Source organism: Lucilia cuprina, chromosome 3 (genome assembly GCF_022045245.1).
Source record: "Lucilia cuprina isolate Lc7/37 chromosome 3, ASM2204524v1, whole genome shotgun sequence".
NCBI lineage: Eukaryota > Metazoa > Arthropoda > Insecta > Diptera > Calliphoridae > Lucilia > Lucilia cuprina.
In genome coordinates this window covers 61,622,028-61,642,018 of record NC_060951.1, presented here as the reverse complement: position 1 = coordinate 61,642,018, position 19,991 = coordinate 61,622,028, and the positions used below count along the sequence as shown (strand labels likewise).

The following is a 19,991-nucleotide window of genomic DNA, read 5'->3' as shown; positions in this document are numbered from 1 at the left end:
GCAAGGAAAATAAAATAATAAATTATTATGTTAAAGAAATTTTTAGTTGTTAAAACTTACCCGGTGATCCACAAAAACTATTCAAGTCCAAGCCTGCTGAACTGAAATCCATTCCCGGACCTCCATTATTATTACCACCCATTTGCTGTTGTTGTTGTTGCTGCATTGATTGCATTATTGCACTATTCTTGTTTTGTTGCTGCTGCTGTTGTTGTTGTTGCTGCTGTTGCAACTGTTGCTGTTGCTGCTGCTGTTGATTGGCGGCCATCATAATGCCCATATCACTACCAGTGGGCGAAATAATGCCCAAACTAACTGGTGAATTTTGACTGCTAGGAGTTTGGAAATTCATGCTGTTGGGTGAGTTTTGTGATTGTAGCGCAGAAGCACCGCTTCCACCCAACAATGTATTCAAGTTATTGCCACAGAATTGCTTTTGATGCGTGGCATGTCTCATGGCCTGCATATGTGTAGGTGATGTGGGCAAACTGGGCCGTGACTTGGCAGGAGAGGGAGAACCTATATGCATATTGAATGAAATTGTTAAACTATTCCTAAAATTCTTTCTTATTCAAAACTTACCCAAATAAGCATGAGGTGATAATGCCATATTCGATTGTACGGAATGTGGTGGCGATTGATTGGAATAGGGTGGACTGAGACCTTGCTCATGGCCACCCATCATATTGTTGCCGTTTAAACCATTGTTACCATTCTGATTGCCATTCATCAGTTCCTGATGAAAGGGCGAACCCATGGAATAACCATAATTTTCCATTTTTATCATATCGTGGCTTTGTTGCGGCACCAGCGACTGCATGGACTGAGCGTTCTGCAAAGAGTAATACATGCATTTAATATAACCATAATATTACCTCAACATTCTTAAAACTTACCTTAACGCAATCCTCATAGCTCGGCGGGTGCTTTACATTGTTGTTCCCCAGCAGATCGTTGTGATGTTGGTTTCCCTGACCACCGCCCGTCATGGCGTTCGAGTACATCGATGTTGTATCGTAGGGACTCGGTTGACTTGTTAGGGCCGTGGGTGGTGGTGAGTCCACTGAATTGAGTGCTGCATCCAGCAATTGCTGCTGTTGATTCTCCACCGAGCCGGGGTTTTGCACCACCGTCTGGCCACCAGCCAAGCCATTCAGCAGCTGTGATGCCGTAAGGCTGTTGCTGTTGTTGTTGCTGCTTCCCTTTTTTGAAGCCTGTCCTAAACCCTTTTTTGAACTCGGCTTACGTCTCAAACTGCCGCCGTTGTCGAGTAGACCATCTGGACTTCCTTCCAAGAGTTTGGCTTTTTTTGCTGCCTTAGCTTGTGCTGCTTTAGAGGGTTGTTTGCCAGATGCTATTACCGTGGGTTGTGTTATCATTTGAGGTTGACTTCCCGGTGGTGGTGAAGCAATCATAGTTTGTGGTGCAATAGCTATCATTTGAGGTGATCGTGGTACATGTTCATCGAGCAGGCGTACAATATCATGGTGCAGGCGTTCTGAGGCCACATCACGGGGCAAACGATCCATGTGATCAGTGATTTCGCGATTAGCAAAGTTATCCAATAAGGCCTTGCAAGCTTCGTAAGAACCTTCGCGGGCTGCCAGAAAGAGTGGTGTTTCGTCTTTGTCATCTTGGGCATCACGATTAGCATGGTGCATCAGCAATATGTTAACAGCCTCGGTATTGTTGACAGCAGCAGCCCAGTGAAGAGCCGTTTTGCCCGAGTTATCAGCAGCATTTATATCGGCATCAGCTGTGATCAAGTCCTCTACCATGCCTTCAATTGCCAATCTAGCAGCTAAGATCAAGGGAGTGGTACCATCATGCATGCGTGCATTTAAGTTAGTGGCTCGGTTACGCAAAAGTATCTGGAAAACACCCATGGCATCGGCAGCTACTGCTGCATGCAAAGGAGTACGACCGGTATTATCTTGGCAATTAGCATCGGCACCAGCATCTAGCAAACGTTTGGCCGCATCAGCTCTGGCATAACGTGCCGCTAAATGCAATGAAGTTTCTCCTGTCTTATCCATTGTGGCATTAAGTTCGGCTCCTTGAGCCAGGAGATCAGAAATAACCTGTGCAGTAGCATCTTCGGATTGTTCAATATCCTCACCAGTGTCTATTCCACCACCACGTACTGCAGCTACCATTAGAGGAGTCATGCCACAAGGGCCTCTAACATCGACCTCATGTTTGCCATCTTGATGAGCCGGTGGAGTCATAATTGAGGATCTTACATCGGCCACATCCAAGTGGGCCTGAGACCATACTCGATTGTCAGCTTCTTCGTAATCGGTGACCATTGTATGATCACTGGCATAACCACCATGATCATTGCGTAAACGTTTGGGTTGCGGTACATCTGACTCATCATCTGACCATTGCGGGGCATGTCCCATGTGTCCGGAATTCATATTAACATCATTACTCATACATGCCATTGAGGGGTTTTTGTTGAGATTTCTCATTTCTTGTCCGGTAGGATCACGACGTCTACGTTGAGGATTGATGGTTGGAGTGCGGAAGCCTTCGGGGAACCATGTTATGCCAGCAGCTCTCTTACGTTGTGTCGTTACCAACACTCCAAATAGGGCGAAAGCCAACACTACGAGTATAATACCTAAGGTGACATATTTAACATTTGTGGGTGAATCCATAACATCCTCCCCGGGATTTGTGACACCTCTTACACTGTATATGGGGAATTTCGCTGACAATGTATACTTTGAAGCAGTGGCTGCCAAAAACTCTGCCGCCTCCGAAGCGCTATAGAAACATTCAGTACATTTGCGATTATCTATTTCCAGATAAACTTGTATACCCGTTTGGCCTATACGCTCCGAGAATAAGATTTTATTTTTGCGACCAAATTCGGTATTTTGTATGTCATTGATAGGTTGTGTGCCCTTCCAAGAGAAAATCATATCATTACCCATGGAATCTTTTTTAATGCGAACTGTAGTCCTCAAATGATGACCCATTTCTCTTAGGAACACTACTTGCTGTTCGCGGAATTGTTTCAAATCCATTAGCACTATAACGGAAATGGCCCCATCTGCCAGATTAGGAGCTTCGGCTGAATTCTCGCAATCCAAACCATCCCAGTTGCACTCGGCATTGTTGCAGCCATAATCACAGAAACCATTGGCGTAGTGCTTTTGACAATAGGCATCATAGACGGGATTACATGGTTGCAGTTTCTTTTCACAATCTCTGCCATCGAACAGACAAGCGGCATTGTTGCAATCCTCATTACATTTGCCATCCATAAAAACACGCCAACATTGTATGGGAGCAGTACAATTCACCCAAGGATTAATGCCCAGCGAACAGTCATTACCATCAAAGTTACAGGCATAGGTGTTGCACTCTGGATCACAGACATGATTGCCCTTCTTTTGCTCACATCCCCTTTTAACACACATGGCTCTTTGGTATTCCAAATCCTTGGCATATTTTTCGGAAGCTCCTCTTGAAGGGTCATTTTCCCAGCCGGGGTAATTGGGATCGTAACTTTCACAACGTTTACCCGACCATTTGCGGGGACAAAGACAAACAAAGTCGCCCAGAAGATTGTCACAAGCAGCGCCTTGTAGGCAGGGATTTGGAGTACATTCATCCATGGTATCACGTTCACAATGGCGACCTTCTGTACCACGCGGACATTCACATCGGTAACCACCACCATCATCTATTATACAAGCACCAGCTTGGCAAGGATTTGAATCGCAATCATGACCCGAAAATTCGCAATTTTTACCATAAAATCCTTCGGTGCATAGACAGTGGTGACCACCCTGCTTGGGCGAACAAATACCACCATTTTGACAGGGCGAGTTGGCACAGAAATCCACCTTATTTTCACAATGTCTACCCATATAGCCGGGCTTACAATTGCAGTGATAGTTATTAACCAATTGTACACAATCTAAGGTACCTGCATTCGAACAGGGATTCGAGAGACATTCATTGATATCACCCTCGCAGCGAGAGCCTACAAAGCCGGGAGGACAGGCACATTCAAAGCCACCTACACGATCTATACAAGTACCATTGTTGTGGCAGGAGCCACGCTTGCAATCGTTTTCGTTTACTTCGCAGATTAAACCAGCCGTGCCGGGAGGACATGAACAGCTAAAGGTATTCACCAAATCATGGCAAGTACCCCCATTTTGACAGGGATTGGGAGAGCAATCGTCGATATTCAATTCACAATTTTGCCCCTGGAAACCTTTGCGACAAACACAGGCATAAGAACCGATTAAGTCACGACAAGTACCACTATTAAGACAAGGTTGAGATTCACATTCATTGATTTCCTGCTGACAATAACTGCCCGTATAGCCCTGTTTACAATAACATCTATGGATATTACCATGTTCCTTACAAGTACCATTGTTACACAGCTGTTCCAAAGACACTCCCTTACGTATGGCCGCATCACTACAAGAAACCATTTCTACATCACATAGTTTACCAGTCCAACCAGGAGCACAACGACAGCTAAATTGATTTTTAACTTGGGTACATGTGGCACCATTCTCACATGGTGATTTTGTGCACCAGTCAACATAATCGGTACATTGTTTGCCGGTATAACCATACGAGCAATGACAAGTGTATTCATCTCCATTCTCATGACAAGTAGCGCCATTTTGGCAAGGCTGGGAGTCACATTTATTAATCTTGTACTGGCAATTCGAGCCGGTATAGCCAGGTAAACAGGAACAGTTATAGCTATTAATGCCGTCAATACAAGTGCCGCCATTCATACAGGAACTTTCCGTACAATCCTCGTCATTGGTTTGACAATTAATGCCCGAAAAACCCAAGGGACAAGTGCAAGTATAGGAGTTAACATACTGTCGACACGTGGCTCCATTTTGGCAAGGCATACTTAAACACTCATTGATATCAGTTTCACAGTGTTTACCATCAAAACCATCCACACACAAGCACGTGTAATCGCCTATACCATCCAAACAAGTGCCGCCATTCTGGCAAGGGAACATGGCGCAGTCATCGGTGTTAATGGCACAATCATGGCCCTCATAACCCTTGGCACATATACATCTATACGAACCAGGAACATTATGACAAGTGGCTCCATTGCGGCACGGTGTAGAAAGTTTACATTCATCTATATCTTCATCACAATAACGTCCAGTATAGCCTAATTTACAGGTGCAGGAGAAATCCAAAAAGTTTGGTGATGGTGTACATTTGGCATCATTACGGCATCGATTTGTAGCACAAGGATCCAATTTTGATTCACAGTCCTGTCCAGTATAAGGAACTTTACAAACACATTTATAGCCATTGACCTTATCAATGCAAGTACCACCATTGGCGCAAGGATTATTAATGCAATCATCAATATTGGTTTCACATTTCAAGCCCGTATAACCCGGCATACATTGACACTTGAAGGCATTCAGTTCATCAACACAGAAACCACCATGTTGGCAAGGATTTGAGGAGCACTCATCAATATCATTTTCACAACGTTTGCCACCATAACCGGGAGGACAATGGCAAATAAATTCATTAATACCATCCTCACATCTGCCGCCATTTATACAGGGATTCGAAGCACATTCATCTACATCACTAAGACAACGTGGATCATAGAAACCTCTAGGGCACTCACATTTATAGCCATTAACCAAATCCATACAAACACCATTATTGGCACAGGGATTGGAGGCACATTCGTTGATATTAATCTCACAGTGCACACCGGTAAAACCGGGAACACATTGACAGGTGTATTTATTAATGCCATCAATACAAGTTGCTCCATTGTTGCAAGGATTGCTGTGACATTCGTTGACATTAATCTCACAATCCTTACCAGAAGTTCCGGCCAAGCAATGACACATATAGGAACCAACACGATCCACACAATGACCACCATATTGACAAGGATTAGACTCGCATTCATTTATTTGGGTTTGACACAAATAACCCGTGAAACCAGGATCACAGACACAAGTAAAGCGGTTATCTCCATCGATACATTTACCACGGTGACAAGGATTTGAATCGCAATCATTGATATTTATTTCACACGACAGACCAGTATAACCGGGCGGACATTGACAAGTATAACCAGCTATGGAATCACGGCAAATGCCATTATTACGGCAGGGCTGAGACTGGCAATCATCGATGTTTATTTGACAACGCGAACCCGTAAAGCCCAGAGCACACGAACATTTAAAACCATTAATCATATCATTACAAATACCACCATTCAAACAGGGATTAGATTGGCATTCATTAATATCTATTTCACATTGGGTACCAGTAAAGCCGGGCATACAGACACAACGGAAGGTGCCGGGATCATCCAAACAGCTGCCTTCATTTTGACACGGATGCGATTCACATTCATTGATATTCGTTTCACAGCGTGGACCTGTAAAACCCTGCGAACAATTGCATCTAAACGAGCCGGGTGTATTGACACAAACACCATTATGCTCACAAGGAGAACCCTGATCACATTCGTCTATATCTTCAGAGCAGTCAACACCCTTATAACCGGTAGCACAGGAACAAGTATAGGAACCATTAATAGGACTTGTATCACATATAGCATCGGCATGGCAGGGATTTGAAGTACAGGCATCATCTAAATGACATAGTAAACCAGTTTTTCCGGGTGTACAACGACAATAGAATGATCCCACACCATCTATACATGTAGCTCCATAAAAACAGGCAGCTGCTACACAATCATCAATGTTTTCGCTACAGTCGGGTCCAGTCCATCCGTTAACACAGATACAGGAGTAGGATCCCTGTGAATTCGTACAAGTAGCACCATTTTGACATACAGAAGGTCTGTAACAAATAAAAAATATATTTTAAGTCTGGACTATAGATTTTATTATCTAAAGACATTCTAAAATTTATAATGTATCTACTTTATTATAAAATCATTTTTTTAGAATCTCACTTACCTTATGGCACATTCATCGACATCTTTTTCGCAATTCTCGCCAGTATAATTTGGGGGACAGGCACAGTGATAGCTATTAATGCCATCAATACATGTACCTCCATTTTGACACAAATGACCAGGACAATCATCAATATTTTGTTCACAATTTTTACCTTGATAACCTAAAAATAGAGAAGAGATTAAGTATGTTGTTTAAAAAAGATTTTAAATAATAATTAACTAGAAATTGGCAAAATGTCAAAAATGACATTCAAATTGTCAACTTTTAATCTTTATATAACAATTTGTTATTCAAAATTTTCGACATTTTTGTAAATTTTAGATCAAAAAATCTTAAAATTTTTTAAAATGTTCTGTATTTTCTTCTCTCTTTTATAATTCTCTAAAACCGATTATAATATTTGTTTATAAAACAGGTAGCTTAACCTCAAAATACAACAAATGTTTAAATAAAAACCGGCTTAAAAAGTAATGTTTGTATGTAAAAGATAAAACAAAACAAAAAGAAAAAAATGCCTAAAACTATTGTTTATAAAAAACCAGAAACAGAAACAAAGTCTAAAACAAACAAATAGAAAATATTAAATTTCATTATAAAACAAAAAAATGTAAATTCTATTAAAAAGGTTTGCTGGGAAATTAATATATTTCTACAACTGATAAAAATTTTCTACAATATTTGGAAACTTTTTAATTAAGTTTTTAAATATGGGTACATACATATTTTCCATAATTTTAGCTTTTCTTAACCACTGTAGTTGGTCACTTTACTACAAACATACAATAAAATATGTTATGGCTCTCAGCAAGAAATGACAAGAGTAATCAACAACACATTAAGAGAAGAAAATAAAGCATACATTAAGAAAACAAAACAATGTAAATCAAATCTACAAAAACAACAAATAAATGCGGTCATAAAGGAAAACAAAAACAAACTTGGAAATACCGAATAGAATACAAGCACTTATACAAATTAACAAACAAAAACACGAAGCTTAAAACGAAAAGAAAATTTTTTAAACCGAATATAGGAAACGAACATAAATCCGAATACCAACAAACTTTACACTAAAAAGAACAAACGAAACGACTGAAATCTAACGAATGTTAAAAAAAGACAATCTTGACAAAACTATACAGTTTTGATTTGGCCAAGATACCAATCTATTAGAAAAGTACTTTTTTTGGTAAAATTTTAACTTAATAAATATAAAAATTCTTAAGTTTAACATATTAAAGGGAACATCACAGCTGTCATGACTTAATTTAAAAGTATTTCCGGTTAGCCTAATAGTTCTTTCAGTCTGTAATAGATCAATTCCTTATACATACATACTACGGCTAGATCCTTTTAAAAGCAAACGAAAGACTTAGGAAACATACAAAAATTTTATGGGGCCAAGATCTTATTACCTATAATCTTTTAAAAAGTAAACTTTTTACTAATAATTGGTACATTTTATTTTCTTTCATATTATTTACCAACCCCGATCTTAACATATGTATGTATAAGCATTTAACCGAAGTACACATGTCTACAAACATAAATTTACTACTTACTATACTCACTCACTAACTAGCTGAGCGAAACAAATACAAAATAAAACATACATACAAACAGCAACAAAAACAACAACAAATCTATGTGTATAGTACATACATACACATATATATAAAAAAAAATAAAAACAAAACGTCGTCTTGAGATCTTCTTTCCCACGGTTCATATCTTGTATGTTTTAGTATGTTGTTGCTTTATGCTTTTTATATACAATTTTTTTTTCTACTCACCACTACAACTACTACCACCATAATCATAAGTAAACCCAGCATACATTTGTTTTATATGTTAATTTAAATATGTTTTCTATATCTAATCGAGATTTTAAGAAAAGCTTATATCTCCAAAATTATTAAATTTTTCTTGAAATTGGATCAAGGATTTGTTTTTAATTTGTCTTTAATTTGTTTTCAAATCTTTGTGTTTGTTGGGTTTATAATGTGACTTCATAAAAACTTTTTAGGTTTTATATTAAACCTGATATGTAGTTGTAAATATTGCCAGATTGTGGCGATTTTGTAATTTTAATCTTTTTATTTAAGATTTGTCCTCAAACTTAGACTAATTTTTTTTAAAGAGAGAGTCCTTCAGATTTAGAAATTGGGACAAAAAATGTTAGATCCTAAAAACGATCAAAGGAGCTTATTATTCGATCAATTTTATCCGAAAAATACTTATTTTATAAATTTAAAGTAATTTCAACATGAATATTGTAGTCATGACAATCAGTCCATAATTGGTCATCGTTTTTTATATAGAACTCGCATTTAACGATAATAAATCATAGACTAATTGTTAAAGAAAAAGTCCTTTAGATTTAGAAATTGAGACAAGAAAATATTAGATCTTAAAAATTACCGAAGAATCTTATTATTCGATAAATTTATATAGAACTCGCATTTAACGATAATAAACATCGTAGAAGAGATAAAATGAACAAATATTTATTATATTAATATATTTTTTAATGTTGGTGGGCCCATAGACAAACCTTAACTCCGATTTTTTTTAATAAAAAACGATTTACCTATATTACAAGTCTACGAAAGAACCCGATAAAGTTTAAACAAAACTGAATTGCAATTTTTGATTTTTCTTTTTAAAAAATTTAAATTTTTCTAATCAGTCTGTCAACTTAAATACACAGCTTGTTCTTTATAAAAATAATAAGAAATCTTTAATATAAACACACTATTAAATCCATATAACTACCACAAAACTATATCTTAATGATTTTTAGGGAAAATTATTCATTTTAGTTTTCTAAGCTAAAAGCTGTGATACACCAATGTCAGATCTTACAACTTTAGCAGAAAATGTCTTACAATTGTGTGAAATTGCAATTTTTTTTTTTGCAATGTTATCAGAAAAAGCATGTTGTTATTCATTTTCAGAACATTTTGCTGACAAACTCTTAGATTTTTCCTGCTTAATGATAAAAAAGGTACTATTTTAAAAAATGATGTTTAAATGTACTTTTTGATAATACTATCTAACATCTTAGTTAAAATCTTTTTCAGAAGCTTATAAAATTTTAGCTAGCGTTAAGTTTTTGTTGATTATCATGTTGCTTTTGCTGGGTTATTTCTCTGATATATAATCATTATACCTAGAATGTTTTATTTTTGAATTAAGTTTTTTATTGTTTATTGATTTCTTACTTTTTTGTATGTTTCTTATTCAATTTCTTTTATTATTCTTCTTTAATTCTCTTTTGTTTTTCTTATTCTTCTTATAAATAATTTTTCTCAAACAAAATTTTGTTTTTTTTTCTGTTTAATTTGTATTTTCTGACTTTTCTTAAGGTGTTTGTTTTTCTTCTTCTTCAATTTCTTTAATGATCATCAGTTGGTAGTTAAGATATTATTATTCTAGCAACCACCAAAAAACAAAAATTATTAACAAACTGAAAGAAATGTGGCAGTTGTTGTTTTTGTGGCATTCAATTACAGCAACAACAATATAAATTATAGCAACAACTAATATATGTGTTAAATACGCCCTCTCTTTCTCTCTTGCTAAAGGATAATTTAGATTAAAAATTATTTTTTTTCTACACTTAAGAAAACATCTTCGTCATACTAAAATCCAGCTGTTGTCATTTTTTGTTGTTTGATTTACAGAGATTTTGTTGTTGATATTGCTTTAAGTCCGTAAAAGTGCAGGGTTGGTAAAGAGGGTATTTCGAAAATTATGTCTTAACATTATATAGAACTAACTTTCCATCTCTGTTATAAATACTAATCCCAGTACTTTTTCTATGTTCATATGTAGGGTTCTTAACCTGATAAAAATGTCGTCAAGTATTTTAATGTAACCAACTAAGTACTTTTTTTAAACTCCGTCAGTCTTGGCCAATATTTAACAGAATGTTATAATATCTACCTGCAGACATAACCAAAGACCTGTGTACTTGTGTAAAATACCTTTATTATGATTAAAATATTCCTCTACGTACAAAAGACATTATACAAATATCTATGTAAAGTAGTTGGGTATTTATATAAAAAATACAACTTTCATTGTATAAAATAAAAGGTATTATTCATGAGCCAACTAGATTTGAACAATTAAAAAATTTGAATTAACCACGTACTTGTAGATGTATGTAAGTATGTCTATATAGTTGGACGTGTTTCATTTTTTTCTATTTATTGTTGTTTTTGTTTGTTGTCAAAGCTTGTTTGATGTTAGATCGTAATTTGAAATACACTCGTGTTTTTGTATTTTAATATCAATAATCTAGTTATATGTAAATAGCACAGTCTAATTAAAAAGGTTGTCTAGAAATATATGTGTATGTATGTATGTATGTATGTATGTATGTATGTATGTATGTATGTATGTATGTATGTATGTATGTATGTATGTATGTATGTATGTATGTATGTATGTATGTATGTATGTATGTATGTATGTATGTATGTATGTAGACGACAATGCATACTTTAGTTTGCTAATTTTAAGCTTTAATGCTGAATAATTTAAATGATCTTGTTTTTGATTTTCTAAAAAATGCGAAAACCACAGACGAAGGTATAAATTTCTAAAGAATTAAGTTCCAAAGAAGGATGTTCATATGTTAGAGTTTAAACTTTTTTGTTTTGAAGTCAACCGATGACAGATTTATAAAATAAAGGTGTCTTTGCACCGTTATAACTTTTCAAAAATGATCAAAAACACAAGTTTTTTACTATTTTGGACATGATGACTGCAATTACCAATACATATGTTTGTTCTCTTGTAATTTGCATAGCTATCGTGGACTTGCCGTGAACATTTCATTTACAATAAGTAATTTTGTTTGCAACAAATATTTTTTCTTCTAAAAAATGATTGTGAACGAAAAAAATGAAAAGGGAACACATTTAGCGTGACATTTTTCTTGCCGACAGGGTTGGTTAACTCAAAAATCTAATGCAATGTGAAGAAACTCTGACGTTTCCACACCAATTGGATCTTCGTTCTGGAACTATCCGAATTATGCTCGGTCAAAGATTGTCAACCTAGCGATAGCTATATCAACCGAAAGTTTTTCCCCAGGAAAGAAATACAGTCAAACTGTTACAAGAAATTCTGAGGGCAGCGTAGCTTAATCCTTCAAAATGTATGAAAAATTTCAGAAAAATTCCTTTTTAAAGAAATAATATTTAAGTACTTTTCCTTGTAGAAAAAAGTACTAAAAACAAAAGAATTTCAGACTTCAATACTTCAAAAGTTTTCAAAAAGTACATTTTTAGATTTTCAGACAGAAAAAAAGTACTAAAAACAGAAGAATTTCAAACTTAAATAATGGCCTTTTAAGAGATATAAATAATATTTTAGTACTTTTTTTTAGAAAAAAGTATCAACAACGAAAAATTCTATTTCAAAATGCACATTTTTAGAATTTTAGACAGAAAAATAATCCCTTTTTAAGAGATTAATAATATTTTAGTACTTTTTTTTCGAAAAAGTATCAACAAAGAAAAATCCTATTTAAAAATGTACTTTTTAAGAATTTCAGACAGAAAGGTACTCTATGGTTGTATAGGTACAAAATGGAACGATTTTAAACACTTTCAACAGACTTCATTCTTGGATCAAAATTTCATCAAATTATCTTGAAAATTGCGACATGTATAGAGAGGGCACACAGACTCAGAAAGTGTCTGTACAAAAAGTACTTTGTTAAGAGGGGACCTTTAAAAAATACTTTTTAAGAAAAAATATTTTGTTTAAAACTGTAATTAAAGTAGCTTTTTTAATCGCCAATTTAGGAAAGTCCTTTTTTATGAAATTAACAATTTTAAGTACTTTTTCATTTAGTACTTTTTAATGGTGATAAATACAAAAGTACTTTTGTCAAAGAAACTATTATTTTTTACTTTTGGCAAAATTAGCTATTAAAAAATGTCTTTACAAGTTATTTTTTTAAGAAAAAGCCTGATTTTTACAACATTTTAAAAAGTATAAAAAAAAACTAAAATTGGACTTAGTACCAAAAAAACATTTTTAAAGAAAATACATTTTAAATCAAGTTTTTAGTAAAATACTTTTGTAAAATTTCATTTAAAAATAACTTCAAAGTTTCATTTTGCTCTCGGCATTTATGAATAATTTTAGGATTTGAAAAACAAAGTACAAAAATATTAGGATATTTTTCTTATTGCTTGGGCAAACGATGAACTTCTAAAAAAATTGTCTATCACTTCCTGTTAAATCAACTAGTTAAAACTAATTAAGTGTAAACTAACTAAATGACAAATAAATTTTGTAAATATCCCACAACTTTTCGTTTTGCTCAATCAAGTATTTAATTAAGCTAAAATACTTAAACAAAAAAAAATAAATTTAACAAGTTGGCTAACTGGCTGACTAGTTCACACATTTCTCCAGTTTCTAATTTAAGGAGGAGTATGTACAATTATGTATGAATGTTTATTTATTTAAGCTACATACACATGATTTTGTTTCACATTTCTAAGAATCCATAGATTAGGTTTCAAACCGAAAAATAAAAAATAAAAAAAATTCAACAAACCAGCAATGAGACACAAATATACTATATACATGTACTTACATATATAAAGTAAAAATTAGAGAGAAATAAAACAAAAAGCTTGTTTGCCTTGCATTTAACCGCACCTAAACTAATCAACTATACTACACTACTTTACAGTAGATGCCAGTAAATAGTATATAAACTATGTAAGTAAGTATCTAGATACTACTTGTTACTATAGATACACTCTTCTCCTATGCATACATAAACTTAGAAAAGTGATCGCACAGCCAAATAAAAAAAAATAAGCTTACAGATCACCAATTAAAAAATTGCGACTATTTATTTATTTGCAGTTGACTTTTTTCAAATTTCTAAACATCACCACTTAACTAGTAGTTGCTGTGGCTGCTGCATCCATTAGATTTTGTATCTTTTACTCTTAAATGTATGAGTAAATACAAATGTTTGTTATAATAAAGATAATAAAGCATAGAGAAAAAACAATAACAAAACATCTAAATACAACAGACGGACGGACGGACGTTTGACTGCATGTTATAAACTTTTCTAATTAATGCAAATAAATATAAAAATTTCAAAAAAAAAAGCTCAAAAAACAAAACCAACCTTACTTACTAACTAACGAACTGCCTGCTAGTTTTTGTTGTTTTTTATTTGCTTGCAACTCCCGCGCATTTGCAAAATTATTATTACGTTCATTGTTTATGATCATTATTTGCTGTGGTCATATGAGTAAATGCTGAGTAAGTGGTTCCTCCAAAGAAAATAAAAATAATAAAAACAGAAAACATTTTGTTTATATAAAAAACCCTGATCTCTGCAGCTGTTTAGAATGTGTTGTATCTTTTGTTGTATTTATAGCTGTTGTAGTAGTTGTTGTTTAAAAATTCACATTTGTAAGCCGAGAATGAATGGGGTTGAATGATGTTGATTTGGTTCAATTTGTTTCAATTATATTCAATTTAATTAATTTACCAGCAAAAAATAAAAAAATTGCATTTTATATTTGCACTTTCAATTTGTAAGTGCAAATGAAAAATTTGATGTATATTTTTGCAAAAAAAAAAAAAAGAATCTACAGAGAAGGACAACTGAAAAATGTCACATTTGCACTATTGCTAATCTTGGACTTTTGCTATAGAAATTCATTACGCTGTGGTAGTCATATACATATTTTAATTAAACAAGTTTTATTGAAATTTTAATTCAAATCAGAATCATAATATAAATAAATGTTTGATAACTTCTCTCCTTCTAGAACAACACCCTAATGTGTCAACTAATTCCCTTTTCCTTAGTAAAATATAAATGGTGTCAAATCTAGATAGAAAAGTAGAGTCATAATGATCTGATCCAAACAGAAGCAGGCGAAAAGACTTTTCAATTTTGAGGCAGATCTATAAGTATATTACTACTAAAATCGGCAGCGGCTTGTCGCCGGTCAAATTTTGGCAAGCCGCGCCGACATTGACAGAAACATTTAAGTTATTTTTAAAACTTTACACAATTGGTTTTTCGCATGTAGACGAATATAGATCATGTGTAAAGGGGAATGAAACTTGAGGATGACAATGAAACTTTGAAGATCATGAGAAGCCTCCTCAAAAGGAGCAAGTCTGAGGCAGAGGTAGAAGTCGACTCGGCTTAAATTAGCGCATGTAGGTCGCAGGATATACTTTGACAAGTCGCGACGCCGCTTGAAAAACTTATGTTGTTTTTATACGATCCAAAATTGGACGATCGGATTTTGAGGAATGTGGAGACTGTGTAGAGAGTATCTATCTATCTATCTATCTATCTATCTATCTATCTATCTATCTATCTATCTATCTATCTATCTATCTATCTATTTTTCTATCATTCTATCTATCTATCTATCTATCTATCTATCTATCTATCTATCTATCTATCTATCTATCTATCTATCTATCTATCTATCTATCTATCTATCTATCTATCTATCTATCTATCTATCTATCTATTTATCTATCTATTTATTTATTTATTTATCTATCTATCTATCTATCTATCTATCTATCTATCTATCTATCTATCTATCTATCTATCTATCTATCTATCTATCTATCTATCTATCTATCTATCTATCTATCTATCTATCTATCTATCTATCTATCTATCTATCTATCTATCTGTATATCTATCTATCTATCTATCTATCTATCTATCTATCTATCTATCTATCTATCTATCTATCTATCTATCTATCTATCTATCTATCTATTTATCTATCTATCTATCTATCTATCTATCTATCTATCTATCTATCTATCTATCTATCTATCTATCTATCTATCTATCTATCTATCTATCTATCTATCTATCTATCTATCTATCTATCTATCTATCTATCTATCTATCTATATATCTATCTATCTATCTATCTATCTATCTATCTATCTATCTATCTATCTATCTATCTATCTATCTATCTATCTATCTATCTATCTATCTATCTATCTATCTATCTATCTATCTATCTATCTATCTATCTATCTATCTATCTATCTATCTATCTATCTATCTATCTATCTATCTATCTATCTATCTATCTATCTATCTATCTATCTATCTATCTATCTATCTATCTATATCTATCTATCTATCTATCTATCTATCTATCTATCTATCTATCTATCTGTATATCTATATCTATCTATCTATCTATCTATCTATCTATCTATCTATCTATCTATCTATCTATCTATCTATCTATCTATCTATCTATCTATCTATCTGTATATCTATCTATGTATCTATCTATCTATCTATCTATCTATCTATCTATCTATCTATCTATCTATCTATCTATCTATCTATCTATCTATCTATCTATCTATCTATTTATCCATCTATTTATCCATCTATCTATCTACCTATCCATCTATCTATCTATCTATCTATCTATCTATCTATCTATCTATCTATTACAAAATTTGACCTTTAACCCATCAGCTGAAATTCTCGTTACGATTCCTTTTTTAAATCGTCAGTAAATTTTGTAATCATACTTCCAAGCTTAAAGACAAAATTTAAAGGAATTGATTCCTCTAATAAATAATAATTAAAATCTATACATTAAACAAATCTAAAAATTTGCTTTCAAATCGACACTTTTTTAAATCTAATGCTTTCATGCTAAAAACCTAATTTTGTATTTTATTTGCAATAACATTTGTCTATGATTTTGTGGCGAAGGTCACTATGTGACTAGGTTGTACGTAAGTATGTATATAATTCTATTGTTATACATATCTATAAGCTACTACACACGCACATGTTTTTTTTTTTTGGAATAATAAATAGATGCCTAATGGTTGAGTGACTATTTGGCAGACTACAACTATGGCTTGAATGAAAGAAAGCGCCCATGTAGAGGTGCGCACAGACAAACTTGTCAAAATCGTGTGTTTAGGGTTTTTTTGTTTGCCTACAATGTTCAATTTACAAAACTACACATGTGCAACAGGCACTTCTGTTTCGGTGTTTTTTGTGTTCTTTTTTTTTTTATTTAATCCTAAAACATGTTGAAGGCAGATGTTTAGTTAGAAAAATTACAAGAAAATTTCTGCCTGCCCGACTGTTTGCCTACGACTACAACTACTTGTTTTTCTTAGCATTACACTATTGCATGGCCATCACTATCATCATCATCATTTGATTTGCCTTTTGCTTGCATCCCATTATCTATGAAATTGCTAGGTTCCTGTTTTGTTGTTTTTTACTCTTTTGCAAGAAAATCGTCTAAAAAAACATTATTTTGCTGTTGACTTTTCCTTTAGTAGATTGTTTTATTGTTGTTTTTGTTGTTTATTGGTAGTATTTCCCTCCATTTTAAATCCCAACTTAAAGAATGAGAAAATGTAAAGTTTTTTTTTACATAAAACATGCCACTGATCGATTAATATACTTTTAAGTAACAACTACGAGAAAAAAACAAGATTTAGAGTAAAAAAACGGGCTGTGGTATTAAAGTGTTTTGAACATGCAACAATATGGAGATTTTTTTGTTGTTTAAATGGGAAAAATTTTATTATTATTACATGTTTACACTGACTAAGAAGAGTAAAAATACAGAAAGTTTTATGATCATATTTAAAAAAATCCTTAGTTGTCTTTAGTTTGATCTATCTAGGAGAACATTTTTAAGTGTTTTATATACATGGTTTTAATATGACCCCAAATTTATAAAAGGGTTAATTTTGTTTAAAATTCAATATTTTAGCCTTAAAGGATATTTCTTTATTTTTTTTATAAAAAAAACTTTTAAATTAAACATTTTGTAAAAAAACAAATTCAAAATTTGACCTTTGACCTCAGTATTGCAAAATCGTGTGTTTAGACCAGTAGGGCCACAATAAATGACAATTTAATTAATTTTATTAAAATCGTTTAAATACTTATAAATGTTTAACCTTTTTGTTAAAAAAAAACTAAAATTTTTGATCTTTGACCCAGTATTGCAAAATGACCCTTTAGTTCATTAATTGTACTCATACTAACTCGGCAATATATTCTCAAGACTTATTTAAAAAAGGAAAACTTCGGCTTAAGTTGAACGCTAGTTTCTCATTCGTAATCGTGTAATAATAAATCGTTTAAATACTTATAAATTTGTAAACTTTTTGTTAAAAAACTAAAATTTTTCAAAATTTTGACCTTTGACCCAGTATTGCAAAATGATCCTTTAGGTCATTAATTGTACTCATACTAACTCGGCAATATATTCTCAAGACTTTTTTAAAAAAGGAAAACTTCGTCTTAAGTAGAACACAAGTTTCTCTCTCGTGATCGTGTAATGTTTACGATTATTAATCTATATTTTAAGACAAAAACTTTATGGATCACTATTGCGATAATTTGCCCCTTAAAAACTAAGTGCTTAATTCAATAGTGATCGATGTTTTTATTATATTTATTCTATAGCGATTTCAGTTGGTATCTAATCTATTCGGATCACAATTTTACAAGATCTCCAACAGATGATCGTTAAGTATAATTAATCGATATATATATAAAAAAAAAAAAAAAATTTTCTTATGAAAGTCTAATCGATCACGTTTGGTAAAAACTCGCCTATCCCCCCTGAAGCTGGAAGTAATGCATTCTTTATCAAACAAACTTTTCTTTTTAGAATAGAATCAGAGCCGATAGTCTTAGCAGCTAGTGCTCTATAATTTGTATTAGTTTATAATTAAATTATAATCTAATAAAGAATAATAATAATAATAATAGAATAGAATGGCGTTATTCGATATCTTATATCTGACATATACAAGTTATTTGATAACTGATACAAGTTTAATAATATTCAGAATACCTGAAGCCCGAAAACAAAAAAACAAACTTCCGGGGAGTAATTGTTCATAATTGGTCTGATAGTGATCGAAACTTTGATCGGTATTTAATATAGTTTTAAAAGGAAAATACCCAAAACCCTTTTTGAAATAGATGATCACTGCAAATGAATCATTTTAAAGAGAAAACAATATTTGTGTTTTTTAAAGGCCAGTGTAAACAGATTGTTTGAGATTATTTTAATACTAAAATATTGGCAATATGTTTACATATACATTAAATGTATTTAATTTTTTTTTTTGTTTCTTATTCGTGAAATGTTTACCTAGCGCACACTGGATGAAACGTTTTTCGATTTTTGTTGTTGTTATTTATTTATTTAGTATTGCAGTTTTTTTAACAGAATATAAAAAGAAAAAAATGTTTGGCCTGTGTTGTATATTGGGGCCACTCCTCGATATTAAGCCAGCAGCTATAAAAACAACAATAACTAAAATTAAGGTACAACATTGCCATTGTAACTAAGGCTGAGTCGAACGAATGAACGAACAAACGAACGACAGACCAAATGACTTGGCGGTGAACGACTTGAACTGAGAGAAGTATAAACGTGTAGCAAGAGCTAAGAGCTGAGGAGTTAAACTGAAATGAGTAGAATGGATAAAAATTTTATATTGAATTTATTGTTTGTTGGGGCGATCGACAAATATTGTTGATGTGGTTGCTGTTGCTGTTGTTGTTGGATATAAACAACATTTTAAGTTGGTATTGTTGGTGTTGTTGTTATTGTTGTTGATGTTATTTATTAAGAATATAGAAATGAAATGCCCAAGTTTTGTTCAGAAAATAAAGAAAAAATAAACTATTAAACTGAACTAAACACACACACACTAATTCACTTGGTTAGTGTTCACCACACGCTCTTTGAAAATTTTTAAATAAATGTACGAGTATGAACAAAAAAAATTTATTATATTTTTATAAAAAATTACAAATAAATTTCAAAAAAAGAGTAGATGAAAAGAACAACAACAAAAACAACAACCAGCAAACAATCAGTGTCGTGAGGGATCCAAACCCAACAACAAAAGCCGGTTTATGGTGTGGCATGGCATTAATCGAAATTC

At 32.9% G+C, this 19,991-nt stretch overlaps 1 protein-coding gene across 1 annotated transcript in view; it reads right to left on the bottom strand.

Moving 5' to 3' along the window:
* LOC111675838 (neurogenic locus Notch protein) overlaps positions 1 to 19,991 on the bottom strand; it is a 68,001-nt gene that overhangs the window by 1,383 nt on the left and 46,627 nt on the right. The window contains exons 6-9 of the mRNA XM_023436677.2: positions 6,975 to 7,137; positions 897 to 6,855; positions 583 to 832; positions 61 to 519 (exon numbers count right to left, since the gene is read on the bottom strand). Of these exons, the coding sequence (XP_023292445.2) occupies positions 61 to 519; positions 583 to 832; positions 897 to 6,855; positions 6,975 to 7,137 (6,831 nt within the window). The remainder of the gene's footprint in view (positions 1 to 60; positions 520 to 582; positions 833 to 896; positions 6,856 to 6,974; positions 7,138 to 19,991) is intronic.